At 38.5% G+C, this 24,908-nt stretch overlaps 1 protein-coding gene across 3 annotated transcripts in view; it reads right to left on the bottom strand.

Annotated features, from left to right (window-relative positions):
- The window catches only part of NELL1 (neural EGFL like 1), an 851,548-nt gene that overhangs the window by 173,911 nt on the left and 652,729 nt on the right, over window positions 1–24,908 (bottom strand). For all 3 annotated transcript variants that reach the window (XM_049890717.1, XM_049890719.1, XM_049890718.1), the window contains one exon: window positions 11,119–11,214. In XM_049890717.1, coding sequence (XP_049746674.1) covers window positions 11,119–11,214 — 96 coding nt within the window. The remainder of the gene's footprint in view (window positions 1–11,118; window positions 11,215–24,908) is intronic.

The raw sequence follows: 24,908 nt of genomic DNA, 5'->3' as shown, positions 1-24,908 counted from the left end.
AATGAATGCATAGATCTTGCTGTTTGATTCATCATATTTTGGAGCCAAGTGAGTATTTTCAGGCAACTACCTTTTCTAATCAGTGACTCCTATTAGGAGAGAGTGATGCAAATCGCAACGGTTATCTTCCTCTTTGGTCAGGCTATTGGCTTCAATTAGCCTTTTTCCACATGATCTACAGTGCAGTGCATATTCTTGCATACAAAGACTTATGGCCAGTTACTAGGGAAATTTTGTCATTTCTGAGCTTCAGTTGGTCATATTTTCACAGAAATCTGGATTTCTTTTCTATTTAGTCATTGTGCTTCAAGTCTGAGTGGTTGCATTTCCCAGGGCATAGGATTAAAAATGAGTCTAGGAACCAAACTCTTGACTTTCACAGTTCAGTAGTGTGAGATTGCCTGGTAGGGAACAAGAGCTGCTTGTCATCTAAATAGTCAGGAATTATTTTCTGCATTAATGACTATAGGAGGTAATTCCTCACAGCCCTTATTTATTTGATGGGGAATGTCAATCTATTGAAAAGATTAGCTTCCTTCACAAATGACAGAGGGTAGGCTTGACTTTGTCCAAAAGCATGCAGACAAAGCTACTAGACGTACAAAAAACTTTCTAGGCCATGACTGTTATTGCCATTTCTCTTCTCAATCTTCAGTATGATATACTTTCATTTAGGTATCTTTTAAATGAAGTTGGAATTGGAGTTATTATAACTTAAGCTCTATATAATGAAAAGATTGGGCCACGTGGAACTTAGGGTCCTTGTTTTGTCTGTACTCATTCATTTATACATTTGTCAAATATTTATTGAATGAGAATATAACAGGGTATTAAAATGGGATTCCCCGACAACACAGTTTCAGTAGAGAACCCCAAGGAAAAGAATAATGTAACAGGTACCAAAGGACGCTCACATCCTAAATCTGGGTGCTAGATTACATTTGCAAGGCTCGTAAAAATCAGTTGTACTTGCATTAACCGCCAACCACCTTTAATCTCTGTAAAACCCCTTTGCTGTCAAGTGGATTCCGACTCATAGCAATGCTACAGGACAGAGCAGAACTGCCCTATAGGGTTTCCAAGGCTGTAATCTTTATGGAAGCAGACTGCTACATCTTTCCTCCTGAAGAGCTGCTGTTGGGTTTGAACCGCAGACCTGTTGGTTCTCAACCTCTGAGCCCCCAGGGTTCCCTAATCTCTGTAAATAAAGGCCTAGAAATTCAGCAGGGAACGTAGATGAGGCCAAAAGTGAGGGCAATTTTAGAGGAGGCTGATCAATGTGCTGCAAGTTCCAGCTCACATCTTTTCAGGAAAGAGAGGAAAGAATTTCCCACTAAACTTGTCCAAGAAAGACAGACTTCAAGGACACCCAGTAATAAGGGGCACAGCAACCGTAATTTCACTCACGCCTCCAAGCCTAAAAGTGAACACCTGGATCGAGGGCTGCATCAGCCACAGAGCAGAGCAAAAAAAAAAAAAAAAAAAAGATGACCACATTTGGTGAGGGCTCCACTTAGACTGATGATAGAAGAAAGACAGTCATCCAAATCATAGGCAAATCTGGCAAGGCAAAGGGGCCATAACAAATAAACAAACCTTCAAAAACCCAGTGCCTCAGGAGTCCCAGTGGCACCGTGGTTAAAGTGCTCGGCTGCTAACCGAAAGGTCAGCAGTTTGAGTCCTCCAGCAGTTCCGATGTGGCTGTCTGCTTCCGTAAAGATTTACAGCCTTGGAAGCCCTATGGGGTCACTATGAGTCAGAATCTACTCAATCGCAGCGGGTTTGGTTTGGGTTTTTTTTAAAACCCAGTGACTAAATAAGGACGGAGTCACAGCTGTAGTGGGATGAAAGGATTGCCCATGTCAAGGGAACTTTATTCAAAGTCTCCAGTGATTGAGAACCTCACCAAAGACCCCACAAACGGAAGAGCCAGCAACGGCCTGTCCCCCATCCTGAGGGTCGCAGTGTTAAAAGACCACTAGACCAGTAACATAAGACTTTACTCTCTTTCCCCTAAAACATTCTCAGCCTGGGTCTGATTCTAGAGTAACCATCCATAACACACCTTTGAGGTTAAAAATGAGGTATAGAAAGAAAAAGCAGCTAGCCATGCACCCTTCCATTTGAGAGTTCTCAGATTTGGGCAGGCTAGTGAGGGGGAAGGTGAGAAATTTTATTTATCTTTAATATAATATTAAATTAATTGCTTAAATTAGACTTTTTGATCTAAATCACACAGTGGCATAATAGGGCATGGTAAGAGCCCTTCTTATACACTTCTAGTATTCTTTTCTGTGTACAGTATATGTGTGCCTATGCATAAAAAATTGAAATTATTAATGTGCCATTTTATTTCATAATAACCAGTGCATATCGAGTGCTCATCATATACCAGTCAATTTTTTAAATATTCTTCAGTTGGACCGTACTATTTTTGTTCTCATTTTATATACCAAGAAACTAAAGCACAAAAGGTTTATAAGATGTCCCAAAGTCACAGAACTGGGCCTTAAGAATGTACAACCTGCTTCCAGAGCCCATGCTCTGAATGGTATCTCCCATGTCACTAGATAGTCTTCCATGACTTGGTTTTAAAGGTTCCATAAATGTTAGCCATAATTATTTCATTAAATTTTTATGTATGTAGGTATATTGTTACATATAAAACAATATATTGTTATTATTTAAAATGCTATCCTTGTCAGGTATTAAGAATATACTCAAACATCATTTATGTGCCCATCTCTGATTATTCTCTTACTGTGAATTCCTAGGATTGCTTGATGAAAGTGTATAAACAACTCTGAGGTTTTAGCTATGTACTTGGATACGATTTCTGTCATTTTACATAGAGAAGTTGAGGTTGCCTTGTCACATAACCAGTAAGCAGCAGGATCTGGAAAGAGAATCCAGATTTATTAATGCCAAATTGCAAAATGAGAGTGTGTGTCTTTCTTAAGTGAATGTGGGAAATAAACAAAGAGCTAAGGAAATATTTGTAGAAGGACAAGTGGGGTAGCCTCCTCAATGAGTTTTCAGGTCTCCTTGTGTACAAAACCAGCTATGCAATCAATAATACAATGAGGACTTAATCATAAATATTCAATTTCAACTCTAAAAATGAAAAAAAAGCAACAGGAGAAAATCTTTCCAAAGGACCATGCCTAATGTTAAGTGTGTCGCTATTCCAGGTACCAATGAACTCACTCTTTCCTGGAGCAGAATTCTGCTACATAAATAAATACACATTAGCTTGATAAGAAATTATATAAAATATTTATGGCAACAGAGAGAATATAAGTTGGAGAAGATGGCATGATTAAAAACACTTTATAATTATATAGTGAGAGGCCATAAAGGCTGGTGAAAGGAATAGAGAAGCTTCAGCAGCAGAACCCTGGGATTTAAGGCAAGTCTCTGTCATTTACCTGTTGAGTGCCCTTAGAAAAGTAGCCTATTTTTCTGAGCCTCCATTTTATCTCTGGGCAAAATGGGGATAAAATTAACAGTAGCTATAATTTTTTTTATAATTTCTAGATAACTACTATGTGCCAGGCACTCTATCAAGTGATTTAAATGGACTATCTCATTTTATCTTACATTAATCTTATGAGGTAGGTAAGCTGATATCCCTTTTTAAGTGAGAAACTGAAACTTAGAAAGATTAAGTATATTTAATCCACTGTTACAGAGCCTGGTAAGTGGTAGAACCTCAATTTAAACCAAGCTAGTATGATGTCAGAGATTGGGCTCTTAACCACTATTTTGTTCAGTCTATTGCTACCTTAGGCACAACAAAGATTTTTAAAGGATGATATAAGACAATGCACATAATCAAGTAGGAGATTATGGCTCATTGCTCACAAGAGAACATAATTTATTTGGCCTCTCATATAACGTGTTAGGTTTAATCACTCTTAGGCAGAGATGAGGTGATTGGAAGGCAGTAGATTAAAACGTAAAGTCTATGAGATTTGGATGGGTTAGAATGCCAACTCAACTAATGACTGGCTGGATAACAATTACACATGTCTTCATGTACATTCAAGAGGTATGAAACTATTTGCTTCAAAACGAATAACAAACGCAAAAGCTTGGGATTCATAATAGGTATGTATAGTGCTTGTATTCATGATGGCAGATCTAGTACCAGAACTCAGGTCTCCATCCTTTAGTCCAGTGCTCTTTTCACTACCCCAGGCTGCATCTTTAATTTCTAGTCCAAATCCCTGTTTGTGAACAAAAGGCATTGTTTTCTGTATTTATATAGAAATGACTCTAAAACTTGCTCTGTCAAGGAGATGAGAATGAAAATGGCTTGATTTACTTCCCATATGTCTGAAACTTGACAAAAATGGTGATCCCTGTATTACAAAGAAAGGATATTGAACAAGTTCCTAGTGGCTCTGATAATTAAGCTACAACTCCATTTTGGAGCCATGGGGAGTGAGTTGGATCTTTAGTTCCATTTCTCCCTCACGGCCTAGAGGGGAAGAAAATTGAAGGGGTGAAATTAAGGAGAGGAAGTGGGTACTGAATGAAGGCAAGGTTTCTCAGATGCTCTGAAGATGAATGATCTCAGAGTGGGTGGGTTTGGGCACCTCCCGTCCTCCAATAAATGCCTCTTCCATACTCAATTTCTAGAACTATCTAGTACAGGGAGCTCCCCAACCAAAGTCACATTCATCAGACTTTAATGGGATTTAAAAAGAATATCTGCATCCATCCCTCTACTGGTGAGTTCAACTGAATGGGCAAGTCAGAGAAACCTCAGGATCCTGGGATTTCTCTATTTTTAATGCTATCAGGAAGACATACTTGCTCATTTCTGGGCACCTACTAGCTAGACAGCAACATTGCAACATTAATAATAGAAGCTACTGATCATGTACCATGTGCCAAGCAACCTGAGAAAAATTAAGTAACTCTCCTGACTGCTATGAATCGGAAGAGACACTTTTTCCTTCATCCTCCTCTTAGATGTCCTCCCCATTGTCCTGTGATACCTGGAGAGGAAATAGGAGAAATATTTATATCCTCTGTTATCAGAACAGAACTATTATCCACCTTCTTAAAGATTCTCAGAATCTCCCCAAAAACCATGGGGAGGCAGAGCAACCAAAAAGAGATGAATGCTGAAAGGGCTCATTCAAACTACAGCCAGTATTTAAAATTTTGAAGAAAAGAGAATTTCTCTTTCTGAACATTCCTTTTGTCTTGTGGATGAGTAACATACGCAGTGAAAACTATTATCCTCTGTCAACATATATGCAACTCTCTGGGGCACAGGGAAGAGAATAGGGTAAATTACCCTGCAAAAAGTCATTTCCCTTTAAGAAAGGTTAAAGGATCCCCTGTAACCGGTAAAAAATGAAGTTCTTTTTACAGTTTCATGTTCTCTTTAAGTTTTTAAAAAGTATTTTTCTTTTTATAAACATGATTTATATTTATTGTAGAAAAAATATCAAATTCAGATAACAAAAATCAAAATGACTGACAATTATAATGTAAGTGGATAACCTTATTATTATTATTTACTATTTATTCATTTCCCTGAAAATTCTTGAATATACACTTAAAGGCTTGGAGACTATGAGAGGTTCAACAGTTATATGAACCATTTGGAGCAACTATGGGAAAAATCCAAAGTCTGCTATTCTTATAATACCAGGATACTTTTCCAATTCTTTTACAATTGACTGTGTCTAGCCTATAGCTTGATTAATCCTGTCAAGCTCTTGCAGTCTGATTCACAAGACACTGGTTACGGATGACTGATGACCACACAACTATATAAAGTGGGGAAGTGCAGTATAATAATAAACAGATGCTGGCTTGTTTCTACTACCACAAATTAACAATCTTTGTTTATATTCTGGGCTAAATTACTAAAACGGACAAATTGACTGAGTAGTCTTGTTTATAGCAAATTCTATTTAAGGTGTGTGTGTGTGTGCATGTCTATTTTATATTTAATTTTATCTTCTCACTACAAACTTTGAAAAATGTCTTCTAGTAAAAGAACAAATGGATTCTGTCTTCCTTCTGTAGAACACAGGGTTGTGTGACATGTTCCCTGCGTTGGGCTGAAGCACCTGTATGTTTGCTCCACCAATGAGAGTGCATGGACATAGAGCAGGCCCACCTTCAAGACCAAACTGGTCCCCAAGAAGATGAGAAGGTATGCCCACACATCATGTAATTAACATTAGCCAGTCTCTGGCTCTTGAATAATCAATAATTTTCTAATTATAGTGCACTCCAAGGACATGTGGAAAAGCTCAAGTTGGAACAGGCTGCTCAGCCATATCTTGAATAGAACCTGTGCCATTTTTCCTTCCCTAATCTGTCTCTATCTCCAAGTATGATTTTGCTGTTTTTGTAGTTCAGTTCCTCTAAGTTAAAAATTAAGTACTTTTCCCCTTACCCACTGTGCAGACTGTTCCCCTTAGGACCATGGAAAGATAAGTGATATTGATTTAAGTCTGTCAGACAGGATGATACACCTATCTTGAGACCAGGTACAGGATGGTGCCAGTCACCCCCTGGGCTGATGAGATACTCACAGAAAAAGGTCAGCATGTCTGAGGCTTGACCACTGTGACCACGTAGAAGGAAAACGGGCATTCCACAAGTTTCTAAAACCCATGTCCCCTTTCCGATAAAACCTCCAGCTGGCCTCCAGTTCAGGGAGGCACGTTTAGGAGCAGATCATTCCGCTCTGTCTCCTATATATCGATATATAATAAAGCTCTTGCTACCCACCTCACCCCTGTCTCAAGAATTGGCTGTTTGCAGGCGGCTCTAACTTGCGAAACAGCAGTAACAAAGTGATGCTTTAAAAATGCCTTTTTTGTAGGAAAAAAATGCCTATATTTTTATATTATTATCGAATAAGACTGAGATATATTTTATTTACCTAAAAAATATATCTTGATGAAAGATATAAAGAAATGCTATGTATACTATATTTTTACACAAATAATGCATGTCCTCCCCCTGTGAGGTATTTCTGTAAGAGCACTATACTAATTTTTTACAGCAACATGTGGAAGAAGATTGGCATGACAGCAATTGTGGGGGTGCCTTGTGGGAAGGAGGGTCAGGCTGGCAAACATACTCAGAAAAAGGCACTTGTTATTTGGGTAAAAATATGGTAGACAAGTATTTCTCAGAGAAAAGAAAAAGGAAAAAACCAAACCCATTGCCACTGTGTCAATTCCAACTCATAGCGACGCCACAGGACAGAACAGAACTGTCCCATAGGGTATCCAAGTTGCGGCTCGTGGATTCAAACTATTGACGTTTTGGTTAGCGGCTGAGCTCTTAAGCCACTACATCACCAATATTTCTCAGCAGGAGGCAATTTTACCTCCCAAGGGGATATTTGGCGAAGTCTGGAGATATTTTTTATTGTCACAGCTGAGGGGATGAGGAGGTGATTCCTACTCACATCTAGTGGGCAGAAGCCAGGGATGCTGCTAAATATCCTACAATATCCTAAAATTCACAACAAAGAATTATCTGGTCCAAGGTGCCAACAGTGCTGAGGTTGAGAAACCCTTATCTAGACATAGCTTGAAACTTTCTATTAACCTCTACTTGTTCTCAATTGCAAATTTACTTAATACCAAGTAGAAAACTTAGTCTTATTCACTCACTTTATAGATGAGTCTCACTCACTCATCTATAAAATGGGAGTAATAATATCTACAGGTTAGTGTTCTCCTGTTTTATGGTAGGTACGTATTTCTGGATTTAGTGTAGCTCTTTGAGCTTACATTTCAAAAATCTCTTGGAGGACTTCGTGTTGTTTTGTTTGTTTTGTGGGTGGCTATATTATTATGGTGTGGCTTCATATCTTTCTAGCTCTCTTAGTGAGACTGAGAAGAGAATGTCACCGACAGCCCCTTTCCATCCTATTAAGAGTAGCAAAACTACTCTTGTCAATTATGCACTGTCATTGTCATGGAGACATGTAAGAAGAGAGATAAGCGGGTAATCAAAGCTAAGGACACAGGAAGAACAAAGGCTAAGAGAAGAACCAAGCTAATGTGTCCTCCAGAAACCAAGGAAGACAAATGTTTGCCTATATTGAGGGGGGTTATGGAAAGTTCAAGTTTTGTAAAATCTTATCAATAGAAAATAAATTCAGAGCTGTTCATCTTTGTGTTACATACCAAACACAAGTGGAATTTTAAAATTCATTATATTCAGATAGACATTTTTTTAAACAAATGATTTAACTAAGTATACTTGAATTCTGCAAGGCTGAATATCATAAGCAATGAATAAAACCAGTAACTAGGAGGACCAGGAAACACATTTAAGGCTAAATCTAAGTGGATTCTATATAGCTCAAATGGGATCATTTAGTTAGTCCTGAAATTAAAATAAACCACATAAGAGATTTTGTGCAATCAGGCCACAAGCATTCACAATGTACTTGCATTTTTCCTTTGGCACCCTAAGTCTCAAGTCATCTAGCATCACTTGGCAGATTATTGCTGATGATCAACATGACAAACTCATTCAGTCAAATATGGCACAAATTTTCAAAGTGTCTGCCCTATAATTCATCTAGATCTGTTGTACACAATTTATTGGAAAATATGTACTCCATGCTTTATAAAAAAACTCACAGCATTAGAATAATGCCTAATTTGGGGGTGATAGCATCACATGTAAAGCAACTTTTGCTTATTTATTTTGTTTACGTCTGACAACTAGGCAAAGGGTCAGTAATATGTCATTCTTGATCTCAACTTAAACATTTATGGGGGATCCCATGGCCTGCATATCTGTTTTACTTTTGTTTCTGGTCCTCATTTTCTCAATTACATTCCTCCTAGTCTACATTATAGGTCACAGCATAATCACTGAATCAAATAACCACTTATTGAGCAGAAAAAAAGACAAAGGACAAGTCAATAAGCCATCAGAGAAACCAAAATCAATTTTTCCTGAGCTGCCACTGACCATGGGCCTTGGTCTAAGTTCAATGGCACCCCCACACCACCACCACAACTCCTTATCATTTAGGAAGACTAAGAACTTTCCTGGAAACCCTGGTAGCATAGTGGTTAAGAGTTATGGCTGCTAACCAAAAGGTCGGCAGTTCAAATCCACCAGGTGCTCCCTGGAAACCGGATGGGGCAGTTCTACTCTGTCCTGTAGGGTCGCTATGAGTCTGCATCAACTTGACAGCAGTGGGTTAAGAACTTTCCACATGATACTGTCGTTAAATATCACAAAAACCCAAGAAACTCGGTTAAAGTGCAGATTTGTGGACCCATCTCTAGATATTCTGATTCACAAGGTCTGAGGTGGCAGCCCAGGAATCTGTATTTTCACACAAATTCCACATTTTGTCCTTGACAAACACATGCAAGGGTTGAGGAATGCAACTTGAAGTTCTATTCTCAGTTCTAATACTGGCTCCATGGCATTGTAGAAATTACTTAAGCCAGCTAAGCTTTATAGTTTTGCCGTCTATAAAATGGGAGTAATAACAGATCTATCTCTTTTGTGTGTTCTCAATATTGAATTAGTCATTTTAAAAGCCTGACACGTAACTAGTGCATAATAAATGGTATGTCATCAGGAGTAGTACCCATCATCATCAACATTATCATCATGACCATTAACTTCTATAAATTCATTTTAGGGAATCACAGCAGTTCTAGAAAAAGTAATGAGAATCCTTTAGATATTTTTTCATTTTAGAAAACCTAATTAAAATCGAATGTACTGCATGCAATAAGGGCAAGGCGGGTGCATTAACATCAAGTTTCTTTGCTTTTGGCAAGAATTCTTCAGCTCCATGTGGTAATTCTCATGCTGCTCAGAGGCAGTCCTTGACACTTTTATATATCATTTTTAAGGGCAAACCAATTAATTATTACTTAATAAATATGATGTAATTTGTGGATAACAACATGGAAACAATGGAGCAAATAACATTTATTGGATTCCTTGTTGAATCATTTATGTAGTTAAATTTTGACATGTTTTTAAAAGGATTGGGCTGCTTTATAAATAAACAATGCAGCACAATGTAATATGTTGGTCAGGGCGGGGTATAATAAATGGGCTCAGTTTTGTTTGTTATCTAGGTTAGGAAACCTTGAAACATGAAGGAAGGAAATGAGAGCTTTGCTTAGGTCTTTGGCATCAGAGGAAGACACCCTTCCCTTCACCTAATAACAAGGATAATGACTAAATGACTAGAGTATCTTATTTCCGTTATCCTACGCTATACTTTGAGAAACGTCAAATGTGATATTCCACAGTCCAAAAAACACAAGACAGTAGTTTCTGCCTAATAAAACTCATGAGAAAATAAACTGAGGCAAACATACTCACTTTTACATGGCATAAACCTCTTGCTTGTATTTATACATACACTGACACTCAACATCAAATTTCATTTGCACACAGGTACAAGAACTTCCCCAAGAAATAAGAGAACTGAATTTCGCCAAATAACACCAAGTGTAAATACGACATTCATTGCAAATAGAAAAGTGCATATAATGAAATCTTTCCAATACTAATTGGCTTCTATTATCAGTTCCAGGAATGATAATGTTCCTAATAAACCAATATTAGAATAAAATCCCAAGCACTGCAATAAACCTGCCGCTGGAATTATTTAATGCGCTTTTTACGCAAGGAGCATGTGCTGCTAATTTAGATTCGTTGATGCAGCAGATTGTTATAACTCCAATCGCTGCGTGTGATGCCACCCAATAGATGATAAGTGGGGCAGGTCAGTTCATCAGGCTTTATCTCTAATTAGCGCTAAAAATGCACACTGCAAACTGCAGCAGAGAAAAGACTCGACCTTGCTAAATTAGACACATTGAAAGGAGGTCAAATGAAGCTCTATTTTCAGAGATAGGACACCTATTACGCAGTAATCAAAAGGTGTCCACTATTGGAAAGCCACATCTATCATCAAAAAACAATGTACCAAGTCAACTCTTAGTACTTTACTCACAGAGGAAGAGTTTCCATTCTCTCTGAATCTCTCTGCTTCTCTGTCTCTCTTTCTCTGTCTCTTTCCCCAAAACCCCCAAACCAGGCCAGGTGCTTTTCAGTACTTCCAGTTATTACCTTTCTCGCAGTGGTTTCCCGTGAATCCAGAAGGACAAACACATTTGTTAGGAGCCACACACGTTCCACCATATCTGCAGCCCTCTTCACAGAATGCTGTCGGAAAAAGAAAGAGGGATTTCTCTCAGAAACAATGACAATAAGAAAACTCATGGTAAACAGCATGAGCACTGAAATAGTTCACTCTTGTTTGCTGCATAAAGAATATACATCTGTGTTGACATATTCAAAAATTCCGGTAAACAAGAAGACATCGGTTTAGTAAAACCTTTCTTACATTTCTCTGGTTTACACGAGATTAATCGAAATCATAGATGTAAAATGTTTAGCCCAAGGCCTGGCATATGCTAAACAGTAGCTAATATTTGGCAGTCTTATTACAGTCATTATTACCATTATTAATATATTTGAAATCAAATAGAATACATTGAATAACTAGGAAGGATAGGGTCAGGCTGAAGCAAAAGCTTTTAAAACACTATATTGTAACCTCCCTTTTATCACTAAGCATCTTTCATGACAGTGAAAACATGTTTAGATTATTTTCAAAGGTTTACGACAGTCCATATAATCTGTGAAGCCGTGAGTTTAACCAGTCTCTTACTTTTGAATATTTAAGATGTTTCCAATATTTTGCTAGAAAAAACAATGTCTTCCCTTATTGCTAAAATGTATACTGAGCACATCCTAAATTATTCTTTTAAAGAAAACACCTTGATGTGGAAATACCGGTTCAAAGGGTGTGTGCTCTGTTGAGCCTTTTGATAGGCATTATACAATTATTCCAACTCCTATTCTAGCACTGTCCTGCTAGCCTTTCCAGACCAGCTGAATTCCATTTTATTATACACTTACATAGCATAGTATAGCTCTACGCATCTCCCCTTCACGGTATTAAAGAGAATTCTACCTTTGCATATAATTGATTAATACCTCTTGTCTCCTCCATTGGACTGTAAGATCTATAACGGCAAGTAACATGACTGCTTTTTGCTCACCATGTACTCTAGTCCCATTATTGGAGTACGTAGTAAATGCTCAAAAAATATCTGTGATATGTATTTTTTTTTTTTTTACAGGCTTTTCTAGTAGGAAAACTCTGCTCTAACAATTCTGCAACATTTTCATTCAGAATAATTTATTTTCAAACCTTGCTGGGTAACAAATAATTTAGTGTACTAAACCATAAAATTTCTCACAAATGAAGATGATTGCAAATTGCTAACCCAGGATTTCATTTACTCACCTTAGAGCTAGGAGAGCAAACGGTTTTAATTACAGTTAGAAAATGTCATCCTGGAAAAATGTCATGGTTGTATTTTGCCATCATCAAATAAAGGCTATGGCTCTAATCACATGATGTCTTTAAATAGGTGAACACTAGTTCAAGTAGACAGAACTTCTCATGATATTGCCGTCTTCCACATCATTTAATATCCCCTGGATGATTTAACATTCTGCAGCTTCAGCAACTGATTGCAAGCTCCTTTGCTTCTGCCAGAGGACAGTATGTATCCTGGAATGCAGAATTTGAATACTATTTCCTGTTTCCAGATCTTATTACCTTTAGCCTATGCAAGAAAAGTTGAGGTAGTATCTGCCGTAGGAGGTTCAACACAAGAAACACAGGTATATAAATACATGTATACAAATGTATACAAGATCTCTCGTCCACAAAATCACATTTTGTCAGTTCTGGTGAATGAAATTTCAAGTAAGATATTTAAACTATAGCTCTGCATCAAAGTTAATAAAAGAAGACTGAAGTGTTCTGCAAGCTAAACATCATAGACGGGAAGCTGGTAAGAAAAAGTTTCAAGTGGCACCAAAAGAATGCAGGGGATTGGAAACAGGAGGCTCAGCTTGGGTTTCTTTTGCAGCACAGTTGAAAGAGGACCAGATCTAGTGCCTGATGACTTGGTTAGGAGACTCAGTGCTATGTTGTAGTAGGCGTGTGCCCTTAATTTATTCAGTCCTTAAATAGAAATGATAACAGGTTTTGTGAGGCAAGCATGAGATGATTGCGAGGTTCAAATGATGTACAGATGTCCATGATAAATAGGGTGCGATGAGGATGAAATGAGTTGACATTTGTAAAACCCAAAAAACCAAAACCCACTGTCATCAAGTCAATTCTGACTAAGCAACCCTATGAAACCAAAGCTGTTGCCGTCAAGTCAATTCTGACTCATAGTGATCCTATAGGACAGAGTAAAACTGCCCCATAGAGTTTCAGAGGCTATAATCTTTACGGAAATGCTGTTACCTTTCTCCTGGGGTGTGGGTGGTGAGTTCGAACTGTCAACCCTTTGGTTAGCAGCTGGGCACTTAACCACTGCACCACCAGGGTTCCTCTGATATTTTTAAGAGGCTTAAAATAGTGTTTGGCACATAGTTTGTGTTATGTAAGTGCTTTGTTAAATAAAGTCATTAAAAAATAAAGTACAGTTATGATTGTAAAGCACAGACCAGGAGTAAATTGTCTAATACCCAGACAATAGACACTCATCCTACAAGGTATTCAGCTTCAACCATATGGGTTTAAAACATCCTTTGTAATTTATTATTGAATTAGTTACTAAGAAGAGTAGTATTTTTCTTCCTCACTGAAGTTTGTAAATAGCTGTTACTGTCTCCATATTGAAACTGAAGAAGCTGATCCTCAGAAGTCAAGTGCCCTGTCTAAAGCTGTACAAGTAGTAAGCAGCAGAGCCAAGATTAAAACAAAGATCCCTTTGGCTTCAAAGTGGGGCTTCAAACCAGTTCAGTCATGGCAAATCAGAACAGACCCAAATTTTTAAAATTTGGGTGAAGCGGAATGAGAAAAATTATGAGCCAAATCCCTGGAATGGGAGACAAGGGAGAAGCATAGTGAGCCCTTTCAGGGGCCTGATGTGGGAGACTGGATGATTGCCAGGACCGTGGAGAGCAACATACATTTAAGTGGTATAGTTGGCCACCATCTTTGAGCAGGGAACAGGTGTTTCTGACTCTGTCAGTCAAGAGATTTAGTTGCTGAGCAATGCATACATTACCCTTGTTTTCTAAGATGGAGATTAAGTTTCAAGCAGGGCTTCAACCTATAATTTTTCCCATTCCACTTATCATTCCACTTCATCCACATTTTAAAAATTTGGAGCCATCTGGGTTTCACTTCAATGGCCATGACTGAACTGGGCAGAGCTGGTTCAATGCCCTGCTTCCAAGTCTTACTTCTTAATGTTACAGTACAGGTTTATTTATAGCTTTGTATTCACATGGGTGGTTTTATTCCTTTTAAAAATAATGTCGTAAGTGCTAATTGAACAGGCTAAAAATTAAAAGAAAAAAATCTGTTCAGCTCGCACATGCTGCATGAAGTAAAGGGGATAGGGAGATGTTCAAGTTCATATATCTCTTATCTAATCTACATTTCTGTCTGAGTCCAGTCATATTTCAGCCTATCTGGGCACATGCTGTTTTTAATAGGGTGTAGCTGAGATAGACAAGAAATTCATTGCCTACTTGAATCTTAGATAATATAAGCAATTACAAAAATCATAAAAGCAAAGAAGAACATGTGATCCAGAAATTAAAACTACTTGGCAGAAATCAAGATGGTCAATGCAAGTTTTCTTTGAACACTTCATAAAACATCTGAACACACTGTTGTATTCTAAAGACTATGGACCAGATTTTTTATATCTAGATAATACGCTCTTCACGATCAACTATGAATAGCATATTTTAAAGAAAAAGACTCTGATACTTAGACCTATGGCCCAACGGTTAAGAGCTTGGCTGCTAACCAAAAGGTCAGCAGTTCGAATCCACCAGCTGCTCCTTAGAAACCCTATGGGGCAGTTCTACTTTGTCCTATAGGGTCTCTATGTGTTGGAATTGACACAACAGCAACACGTTTAGTTTTTTGGTTTACTCAGACCTATAATTTGCATATCATTACTTAGTTGAAGGTAGAACCAAAACAAGAAGCCAATCCACCAATACCTTTTCCATCTAGCTTATGATGAGATGGGACGGTAGAAACTACGTGGTCTAAATCCTTGCTCTATATTTATTAGCTCTGTGACCCACAGCAAACCACTACCCCTCTCTGGGCCTCAATATTCTCATCAGCAAAATAATAGGGATGACACCCATGCTTTGAGGATTAAGTTAAATTATCTCTGTAAACCACCCAGGACAGAGCAAGGCATATGGAACGTGCTCTAGAACTCAATGGGATTGTTGTTATTTATCACCAGGACTCTGATTTTCCAGATAACAAGCATTCTCCTAAATAATCATTTATCCATTCATTCCTCAAATATTTATTGAGCATCCATTATGAACCAGTTCCAGACCTAGATGATGTAGTATAGATGCAACAGTGAATAAAACAGAAAAAATCTCTGTGCTATGGAGTGTTTCCTTTAGTGAGGGTTCATTATTAACTTTTCTTTGATTCACTGTTAATGATTCCTTGATTCCTTGGCAGAATTCTGTGGTTTGCAATGGAGCTTGGAATCACAGATTCCTTGCAAACTCAGAGAAGCTCAGGTACCATGGGTAAGTGACTTAATATGTTGTTGTTTCTTTGTCAACAACTTTCCAGGCTCAAAAGTTTGGCATAAATAGATTGTGGATATACAATGAGATTATAAGCCTGAATCTGTCATTAAAGTACCACTGTTATTAACTTACTACCCTGGAGGAGATATTGGATTGGATCAACTCTAAGAAGGTAGGATTCTATATTTGAAAGGACTCTTTTTATTGTACAAGAAAATAAAATCACAACACTCAAAGGTGAGGGAGAGTTAATCCACAGGAAGACTATATTTTTTTGCACACAAAATTCTCAGCACATAAAATGAAACTCAGGCCTTATGGAAATCAGATGAGAAGATGGGTTTGCATATACCAGGTTCACAAATGCCCAGTCTCATTACCATGTGCTCAACATACAAAAACAGTTTTATACTAATAAAAAGTAATAGCCCTTCATATTCCAAACACCTTGAATAATTCTCTTAAAGTTTTACTGGCATATATTTACTTCCTGGGGATACCCGGATTTCTGAGAAAATGAGGAAATATATAAGTTTTAGCACCATCTCTCAGAAGGAAACCTTTTTCTCCCTCCTGGTTTCCTTGAGGAAGAACTGCCCTTAAACCCTGCTTCTCTCTGCTCTCTTTGCTCATCCACCACTGGGAAGATAGGGAGACTTACTTTATTGGTAAGTTTTGGAAAAAAAAAAATCAAGATGATGGTTACCTCAGATGGGAGAAGAGGAAGGACGGGGTGAGAAGTGTCATATGATTAGATATAGGTTATTGTTGTACTTTTGACCTTTGTATAGTGAGTTAAAAACAAACAAACACACAAAAACCCAGCCATGATTTACATTATTAAAAGTAACTACCAAAACACCTAAGTAAATAAAAAGTGGCCATCTTGGACCAATGAAGACAGAGTGTTATGAAGCAATCATTATAATTCATATGATTCTGAGCATCTAAAATCCAAAGGTGTGGGAGAAGAATAATTAAAACCATGAATCCATGCCAATCCCACTTCTCTTTTGGGAGTGAGCTGCCCTTGGACAGTATGAGTTTTCCTCACTTCCTTGATGACACCCTCCCTCCCTGGGACTCAGTGGGCAAGTCAGTCTTATTCTTTATTCACTATCAGCAAGTCAACTTGGCTTACAGACTTCAAGTCATGTTCTCCTACCTGCCTCTGGCAGTAATAAAGGTGGTATTTTTACCTCTGTGTTTGCTTTAGTTTCATTTCTCATCTTGTTCAGAACATGCTATTTATTGAAGGCCCCCTCAAACATCTGTGGCTGTCACACTAAGGGGGAAGGGGGCTACTGGAAATTGGTGAGTAGAGGCCAGGGATGCTGCTCAACATCCTACAGTGCACAGGACAGCCACTCATAACAAAGAATTATCTTGTCTAAAATGTCAATAGTGTCAAGGTTGAGAAACACTACTCCAACTTCACACAGTTGTTTCCAGGAGCAAATTCTGTTACTTCACTCCCTTTTTCCATTGTACCCCTCTATCCAACCCACCACCCTAAAAACGTTTAAAATGTAGACAAAAGGTATGAATAAAAATCATCCAAATGGATAGTTTGGTATACAATTGCAAACATCCAGAAGTCTCCAATTGTTACTTTTCATTTTGTTACAGGATCTTCCAATCTTCCATTTGTGGCATTTATATTCTACTGTGGGAAGATACGGAATAAACAAAATAGGTGCGTGAGTGATAGAGTACGTTAGATGGCATCAAACGATATGGAGAAGAATAAAGCAGAGCAGAGGGATGGGAAGTGTGTCAGTGGGAAGGGTTACAAGTGCACAGTGTATTGCATAATTTACTATTTAATCATTGACCCCACAGTCACCTGATTATATATGTTTGTATCACCAGATGTAATAGTCTTTTTCATTCCTCTTTTCAATGGTGGTAATAATAATACTAACGACACCAGTAATAGTACTAATAATTGTATATTCCATTTATTGAAAACCTATTAAGTGCTAGGCACTGTAGTAAGTGCCTTATAAACATAATCCCATTCTTTTAGCTATACTGTGCATTAGTCACATTATTCTCATTGCCAGGTGAGGAAGCTGGCTTAGAGTGGTTAAGCACAGTACCAAAAGTCCCAGGCTACTGAGTGGCCTCCTGGGTTTTGAGCTCAGAGAATTAACCACATCACTAAGCTATTCCCATTTATATGGCTCTGCTACATACTGTGTGAAGATAATGTGCCAGGTGCTAAGTCTAAAACTAGTCATATAAGTCATCCCCATCCTCAAGACATGCACAATCATGCAACAGAGAGCAACGCACATAAAGCCAAGCATAACAGAATGTGATGAAGGCTACCGCAGCAGTATGAACAGATTGCTGAGAGAACTCTAAGGAGAACATGATTAATCGTGCTTGATAGGCTGAGGCAAGGCTTCGCAACAGAGCTGGCATTTGAGCTGGGACTGGAAGAGTGAGGGGGATTTTTGTCAGGTGGAGAAGGGCAGGAAAAGGGCCACTTCAGGTCAAGGTTTTGTTCCGAGGAAAGGTACTGAATAAAACCAAACCCATTGCCACCGGGTAGATTTCAACTCATAGTGACCCTATAGGACAGAGTAGAACTGCCCCATAGGGTTTCCAAGGAGTGCCTAGTGGATTCAAACTGCTGACCTTTTAGTTAGTAGCCATAGCTCTTAACCACTACCCACCAGGGTTTCCAGGTAGTGAATATAAGAAGAAAATGAGGAGGTGTTTACAATTCACCTCAAGGTTAGAGGCTGAATATTAACAGAAAACGCAGCAAGCCACACAGGGAAGCAGGGGCATTTAGAGTACAAATCCTACTCCTTTCACCTTCTCCTCTCCCACCCCTTCTTAGACAGGATAGTTATCTTAGTTAGGCACAGTAGTTACTGCCCAGACATCTACATACAGGTTTTTCTTCTGTTGTCTCCATTAGTCTAGATAACTGGTTTTTAAGATTGTGTTTTGCTAACTTTTTTGACTACCATAAACGGTAAGAAATAAATTTTATATCAGAGACCCTCACATACATATACAGGAAACTAGAAAGACAAAATTACTCTTAACATGTGTTAAGTGTTAAGAAAGCATCATGCTTTCTCTTCTACTCTATATAATTTATAAAATTTACAATTTGCAGCTATAACTCAATGACTTTCTTTCACAATCTACTAAGTTTAAAAATCACTTATCTCGGACAATTTTGTCAATCATATATAACCGTCTACCCTATAGTGTTTTGTGATTAATTTTCTAGGCTCAAAACCCAGGAGGCCACTTAGTAGCAGTGTGATCTTTGGTAACTTACTTAACCACTCTAAGCATAGAATAGGGTCACTGAGTTACTTCTAATATAATCTTGAGGTCTTCAACTTGAGATGTGAGTCTTAGCTCTAGAAAACTGCAGGATACAAATATGTCTGTAAGCGCTGTTCTCCATGGATGTAGTTGTGACAGAGACCATCTGGCCTGCAAAGTTGAAAATGTTTACTATATGGACGTTTACAGTAAAAGTGTTGATCCTGGTTACAAAGAATGAACTAAATAAGAGTGGTATAAGTTGGCATGGGCATAGAAAGAATGCATCCTTCTGCATTGTTGTTTTTTCCCCCAGTGTATATATACATCTCCAACTGGACTGTGAGATTCCTCAAGACTGAGGTCATGCTTTTTACATCTCTGCATTCCTCTACATTACCTTGAACTCAGGTGATACTAAACTCATATTTGTTGATGGAACAAATTCATTATATAAGAGGAGCTAAAATTGGGTGGAAGAAAGTCTTGTATATAAACTAACTGTATCATAAAATTTGAGATAAACATTTGACCAAATCAGATCAATCCAACTTAAAAAATTTATCAAGCACCTACTACTGTCAGACACTAGATAATCTAGTAAGATATGATCCTTACTCTCCACGATGTGGGAGTCTAACACAGTATTTCTCAACTGGAGGAAATTTTGTCCCCAGGGGACATTTGGCAACGTTAAAAGGTATTGCTGTTTGTCACAACCAGGAGGTGCTGGGAACTTTGTGAGCAGAGGCCAGGTATGTTGCTAAACATACTATAATGCACCGGACAACCCCCAACAACAAAGAATTATCTGGCCCAAAATGTCAATAGTATTGAGGTTGAGAAGAGGCAAACAGTCCTTTACTTAGTCGTTCAGCAAGTACCTATTGAACACTTTCCCAAAATGTTTCTAGGAATCATGGCCCCAGCAGTCAACAGAACAGATTTTTTAAAAATCTTCCATTTGTGTAGAGTATGTTGGATGATGACACATGATACAGAGAAGAATAAAGCAGAACAGAGGAATGGGGAGTGTTAGTAGGAAAGCTTGCAATTAAATGGGATGATCAAGGAAAACCTCCCTGAGAAGGTGGCATTTAAGCAAAGACCCAAAGAGGAGAAAGAATGAGCAAATGCTGTTATTGAGAAGAAGAATATTTCAGGTAGAGGCACAGGTGCAAAGGCCCTGAGGTCGCATCAAGGTCACTAATAGCCATCATATGCTAAACGGAGTGGTCAATTTTCAATGTATATCTCAGATGACCTATTAGAAGGAACTGACTCAGTCTATCACTCCTTCTTTAAAATCGTTTTAATTGGCTTCAAACCCACCAACATCCTCCTGATTTTTCTCTTACTCTTCCGGCTACTCTTCCTTGATCTATGGTGCTGCTTCCTCCCCATCACCCCAACTTCTAAATCTTGGAATGCCCTGGGCTCAGGCTTGAAGTTCTACTCTTCTACTTCTATTCTTACTCTCTTGATGACCTCAGTTAACCTGATGACTTTCAATAGCATCTCTTTGTGAAGTTCATCTCCTCTGGACTTCACACTCATATCCAACTTCCTTTCAGACACCACTGATAGGCATTTGAGATTCAACTGCTAAAACTGAGCTCCTGGTCTTTTCCCACAAACTACTCTACCCCACAGCTTTCCCCATTTCAACTGATGGTGACTTCATCCCAGTAATTGTTCAGAGCAAATAGCCTTAAATTCATAATTGACTCCTCTTTCTCTCTAACCCCAAATCTAATCCATCAGGAAATCCTATGACTCCACCTTCATATTATATGCAGAACCTGACTACTCCTGGCCAGCTCCACTGCAACTATCCTGGTCTAAACTATCATCATCTCTCACTTAGGAGTACTGACGTAGCTTCCTAGGTAGACTTTCTGCTTCTGTACTTGTCACTATTTCCCGCCAGTCTATTCTCAGCATAGCACTCAAAGTAATTTAGATATGATGCAAATCAGATCATGTCACTCCTTTCTTCCTCATCTCACGTAGCATGAAAGCCAAGTCTCTACAATGGCCTTCACATATATACACAGCCCTCTTCTAATACTCTCCTGCTGTACTTCAAATGTTGTAGGCATGCTCCTAGAATGGACCACAATGCTAGAAGATAAATAGTGAGGCAGGAGGAACAGTGGCTATAACTGATGTTTTATAAACTCAGGCTTTGGGGAATGGCCTTCCTTTCTTACCAGATACCCACTGGTTTTTTGGAAGATTTAAGACAGCTAATATCGGAGCCCTGGTAGCACAGTGGTTTAAGCATTCTGCTGCTAACCAAAACGTTGGCAGTTTGAATCCACAAGCTACTCCTTGGAAACCCTATGAGGCAGTTCTACCCTGTCCTATAGGGTCGCTTTGAGTCGGAATCGACTTGACAGCAATGGGTTTAGTTTTTTGGAGGGGTAATATTGTCTAGCAATTGGCCTCTGCTAGAACAACCACTAGAAAAAGGACATTATGTTCGGTAGAGGGCCAACTAAAACAAGGAAAATCTTCGATGAGATCGAATGATACAATAGGCACAACAATGATCTGGAATATGACAGCTATACCAACGATCTTGAATATGACACTGGACCAAGCAACATTTTATTCTGTTACACATAAAATAGCCATCAGTCAGAGCCTACTCAATGGCAATTAACAAAAAATAACAATATTGCCTACTTTCCCACTGTTCCAATTTTACTCACAATAAGAGTGATGGCTTTTTCCTAGGAAAGCAAAGTCAAAATGTTGAATTTGAATAAGTTTTTATGAGTTGAAAATCTCAGAGATGTAGAAGTGAAAGAATCCTTTAAAAAGAAAGAGCAATTTAACAAGGAAATCGTAAAGAATTTAGGTTTACTCAGTCCAGATCCTTATGCCTCTAAGGTAAAGGCAACTCAGGTGCCTGGGTAATTCTTCTATATAGCCTATGGCTTATGGAGTGGTTAAGAGTATGGACTAGACACAGAGATGTAGGTTCCAATCCTGGTTCCACCCCTTACTGACTGATTTTGACAAGTAGCTTAATCCCCTCAAGTATCAAATTCCATATCTATAAAATTAGGACAATAAGACTGCCTGTGTTAGACTGGTATTATAAATGAGGTCATGCCTACACAAAGTAAGTGCTCAATAAAGTTTAATTCTTAAGTCCATCAATCTTCTACACTCTAAGTTAATTACTATACTACAGCATTTTCTTCCCAAATATTAAAGCTCTTTGCAGCCTGCCTTCCACTAATTGACACACAATTAAATCGATGCCAGCATTTGAGAGCTTGTTGAGCACTGGAAGCTGTAGTGAAGAAAATAATGAAGGATTAAGATGAAAACCTAAGAAGAGGAAAAGAATAAGAAAGGGTGTTTACATTTCAAAAACCAAAATTCAGGAAGTAAATTCAGGACTCAGTAATGTGAAAACTAAGGCAGCAGTCAAATTATATCTTTTCAACAAAAAACAACTGAAAGCAATTCAACATTTTGTGCTCAGCATTTACAGGAGCAAAAGCATTCTGTGATTTTATGTAACATATGCAATTAGATGTTAAATCATGAATGAGATAAGAATCCAACTGCACTGGTGGTAGGTGGGTAATGTGGGTGAACCAGAGTTCTTAGAGGGCTTTTCCATTCCTCCTCCATCTTGAAACCTTAACATTGCTTATATTTGTAAAGCATTCTGTGCTGCTTATAAGGTTCTTTGCAACAATTTTAAGAGGTAATTTGTAACGGTATCTTCATTCTGTAGATGGGGAAACTGAGAGAGGAGCTGCTGGATAACTTGCCCAAGAGAAAGTCAACTGTGAGGTTGAGAGTAAAAATTCATGACTCCAGGATTCTGGCCACACCCAGCATTCGGCACATGGCATCTAGCACCTGCAACACAATGCTATCTTCACCCAATGGGAGAAAACTGGTTTGGGAATTTAAAAAGTAGGGAGGGAGGAAGGGATAAAAATAAGAGGGATAGAGGAAAGGAGAAAAAGAATAGAAGAAAGGAAAAAAATGACACATCAGATATTGCAACAAACACTACCACCACCCCCACCTCCCACACCTTCAAAAACTAAACACATACTGACTGGAGACTTTCAGATGACAGGTACCTAGATTTGGGCAGTTGGGTGCAAAGCTCACGTCTGCTGTTTTCTACCCGTGTGACCTGGGGCAAACCTAGAAATCTCTCTAAGCCTTATTTTTCTAAAGGACAAAATGGGAAATAAATAAAAACAGCACATTCTTCATGTGGTCATGAGGATTAAATATTACTGAAGGTCACGTGCTTAGTCTCACATGCTCAGAAGATATGCGTTTTTATTGATGATATTACCGTTGACGTTAGTAGTAGTAGTAGTTGAGGTAGTTGTCGCAGTCGTAGTCGTAGCAGCAGTCACACACATACACAGTGGGGAAACCCATTTGTGGAAAAATACATTCACATGGGGGACTACAGGTAAATACAACCCTAACTCACAGGGTCACCAGGCTGTCCTTTACATTTTGTTAAAAATATATTATTTTTCAATTCTATACTTGAAGATCCCAACCCAGGAAATCAGAGTTAGAACTATTATCATTTTATAGAATGCAAAAAAAAAAAAAAAACAAAATTTTTTTTTTTGAGAGAGCCCTGCTTGGAGGTGGATTGAAAAAACAAATTTTTGACCTTTCTTTGGATGCCTTCAAAGTCAAAACCCAGGGTCCTCTTAAGTGAGCGTCTGATTAATGGCTGCTTTCATGCTGCACACACCCGCTGGGCCTCTAGGCTTCACCACTGCCTGGCAATCTGTCTTTCTAGATGTTTAGCAATATCTCATCTACAACATGGCTGCCCTCATTCTTGTGCTAATGTTATTTTTGAAAGGTTTAAGCTCAAATCCCTCAAAATGTATTTCTAATTTATAGAGCATGGTGGAGGTGGAATCAGACAAACCTGGGATTAATCACAAGCTGCATGACCTTCAGCAAGTTATTTTTAAGCACCTTGAGCCTTAGTTTCCCCACTTGTGAAATGAAGACATCAATACCTCTTCTTCAAGATGGAGTGAAGATTAAATGTCAGGATAAATATGAAAACAGAGAGCACAGTGCCTGATGCGTTGCCTCCCTCTCCAGATGGGTCCCCTACCACTTTTCACCAGCACCCTGTGCTAGAGCTTACCCCTCCAGGTACAACTCTCCAAACAAGCTGAGCTTTCTTTTGTATCTATATCTTTAGCCCACACAATAACAGGCATGAAGGGATTAAGCAAGATGCTCTGGCTATTTCCTGAGGGTGCTAGAAGGAGTTTTCATCATGTCCATGGTTCTGCCCAATTAGGGAGCTGTTTCCAGCTGACTCTCAGCTGGAAGGGCATCTGCTCATGGTGAGGCCTTCAAATATCTCTCTCATATCCACAATGTGCAGAAAATGTTGAATCTCATCATCATTTCTTTATTGAACTCAATAAAGAAATGACAGGCACAGAGCATCAAGCACAGAGAATGACAAAAAGATGTGTCATCTCACAGCTCTAACCAGCATTTGCAGAGTACACAGGAAAGAAGCCAAGACTCTCACAGCTATCACTTGAAAATGCTTGAGCCTCAAGGACTATACCCTTGTGTTGTATAAGAGCAAGAACTAAGAATTAAGGAGAAGGATGCTTAGGTATGAAAAGTTCATTGCAACAAAAAATAGCCTACATGGGATAAGAACACCACCAAGTAGGATTCACAAAGTATCAGATCTATTCCTAAAGCAACAATGATCAAAAGCCACTCCCATTTTTTTGTTTGTTCATTTGATTGGGTATTAGTGAACCAAACAAACAAAAAACAACGGTAGGATTGACTTCAGAACCCACCGTTGGCCTTGGTAATCTGTTTTCTATAATAGTATACTTAAAATTTATTTAGTTTTCATTATAAAGCATGGGTTCAGCAATTCT

This window comes from Elephas maximus, chromosome 7, assembly GCF_024166365.1.
Source record: "Elephas maximus indicus isolate mEleMax1 chromosome 7, mEleMax1 primary haplotype, whole genome shotgun sequence".
Classification (NCBI taxonomy): Eukaryota; Metazoa; Chordata; class Mammalia; order Proboscidea; family Elephantidae; genus Elephas; species Elephas maximus.
Note: the sequence above shows the minus strand (reverse complement) of the source record. Positions and strands in the feature narration are given on the sequence as shown.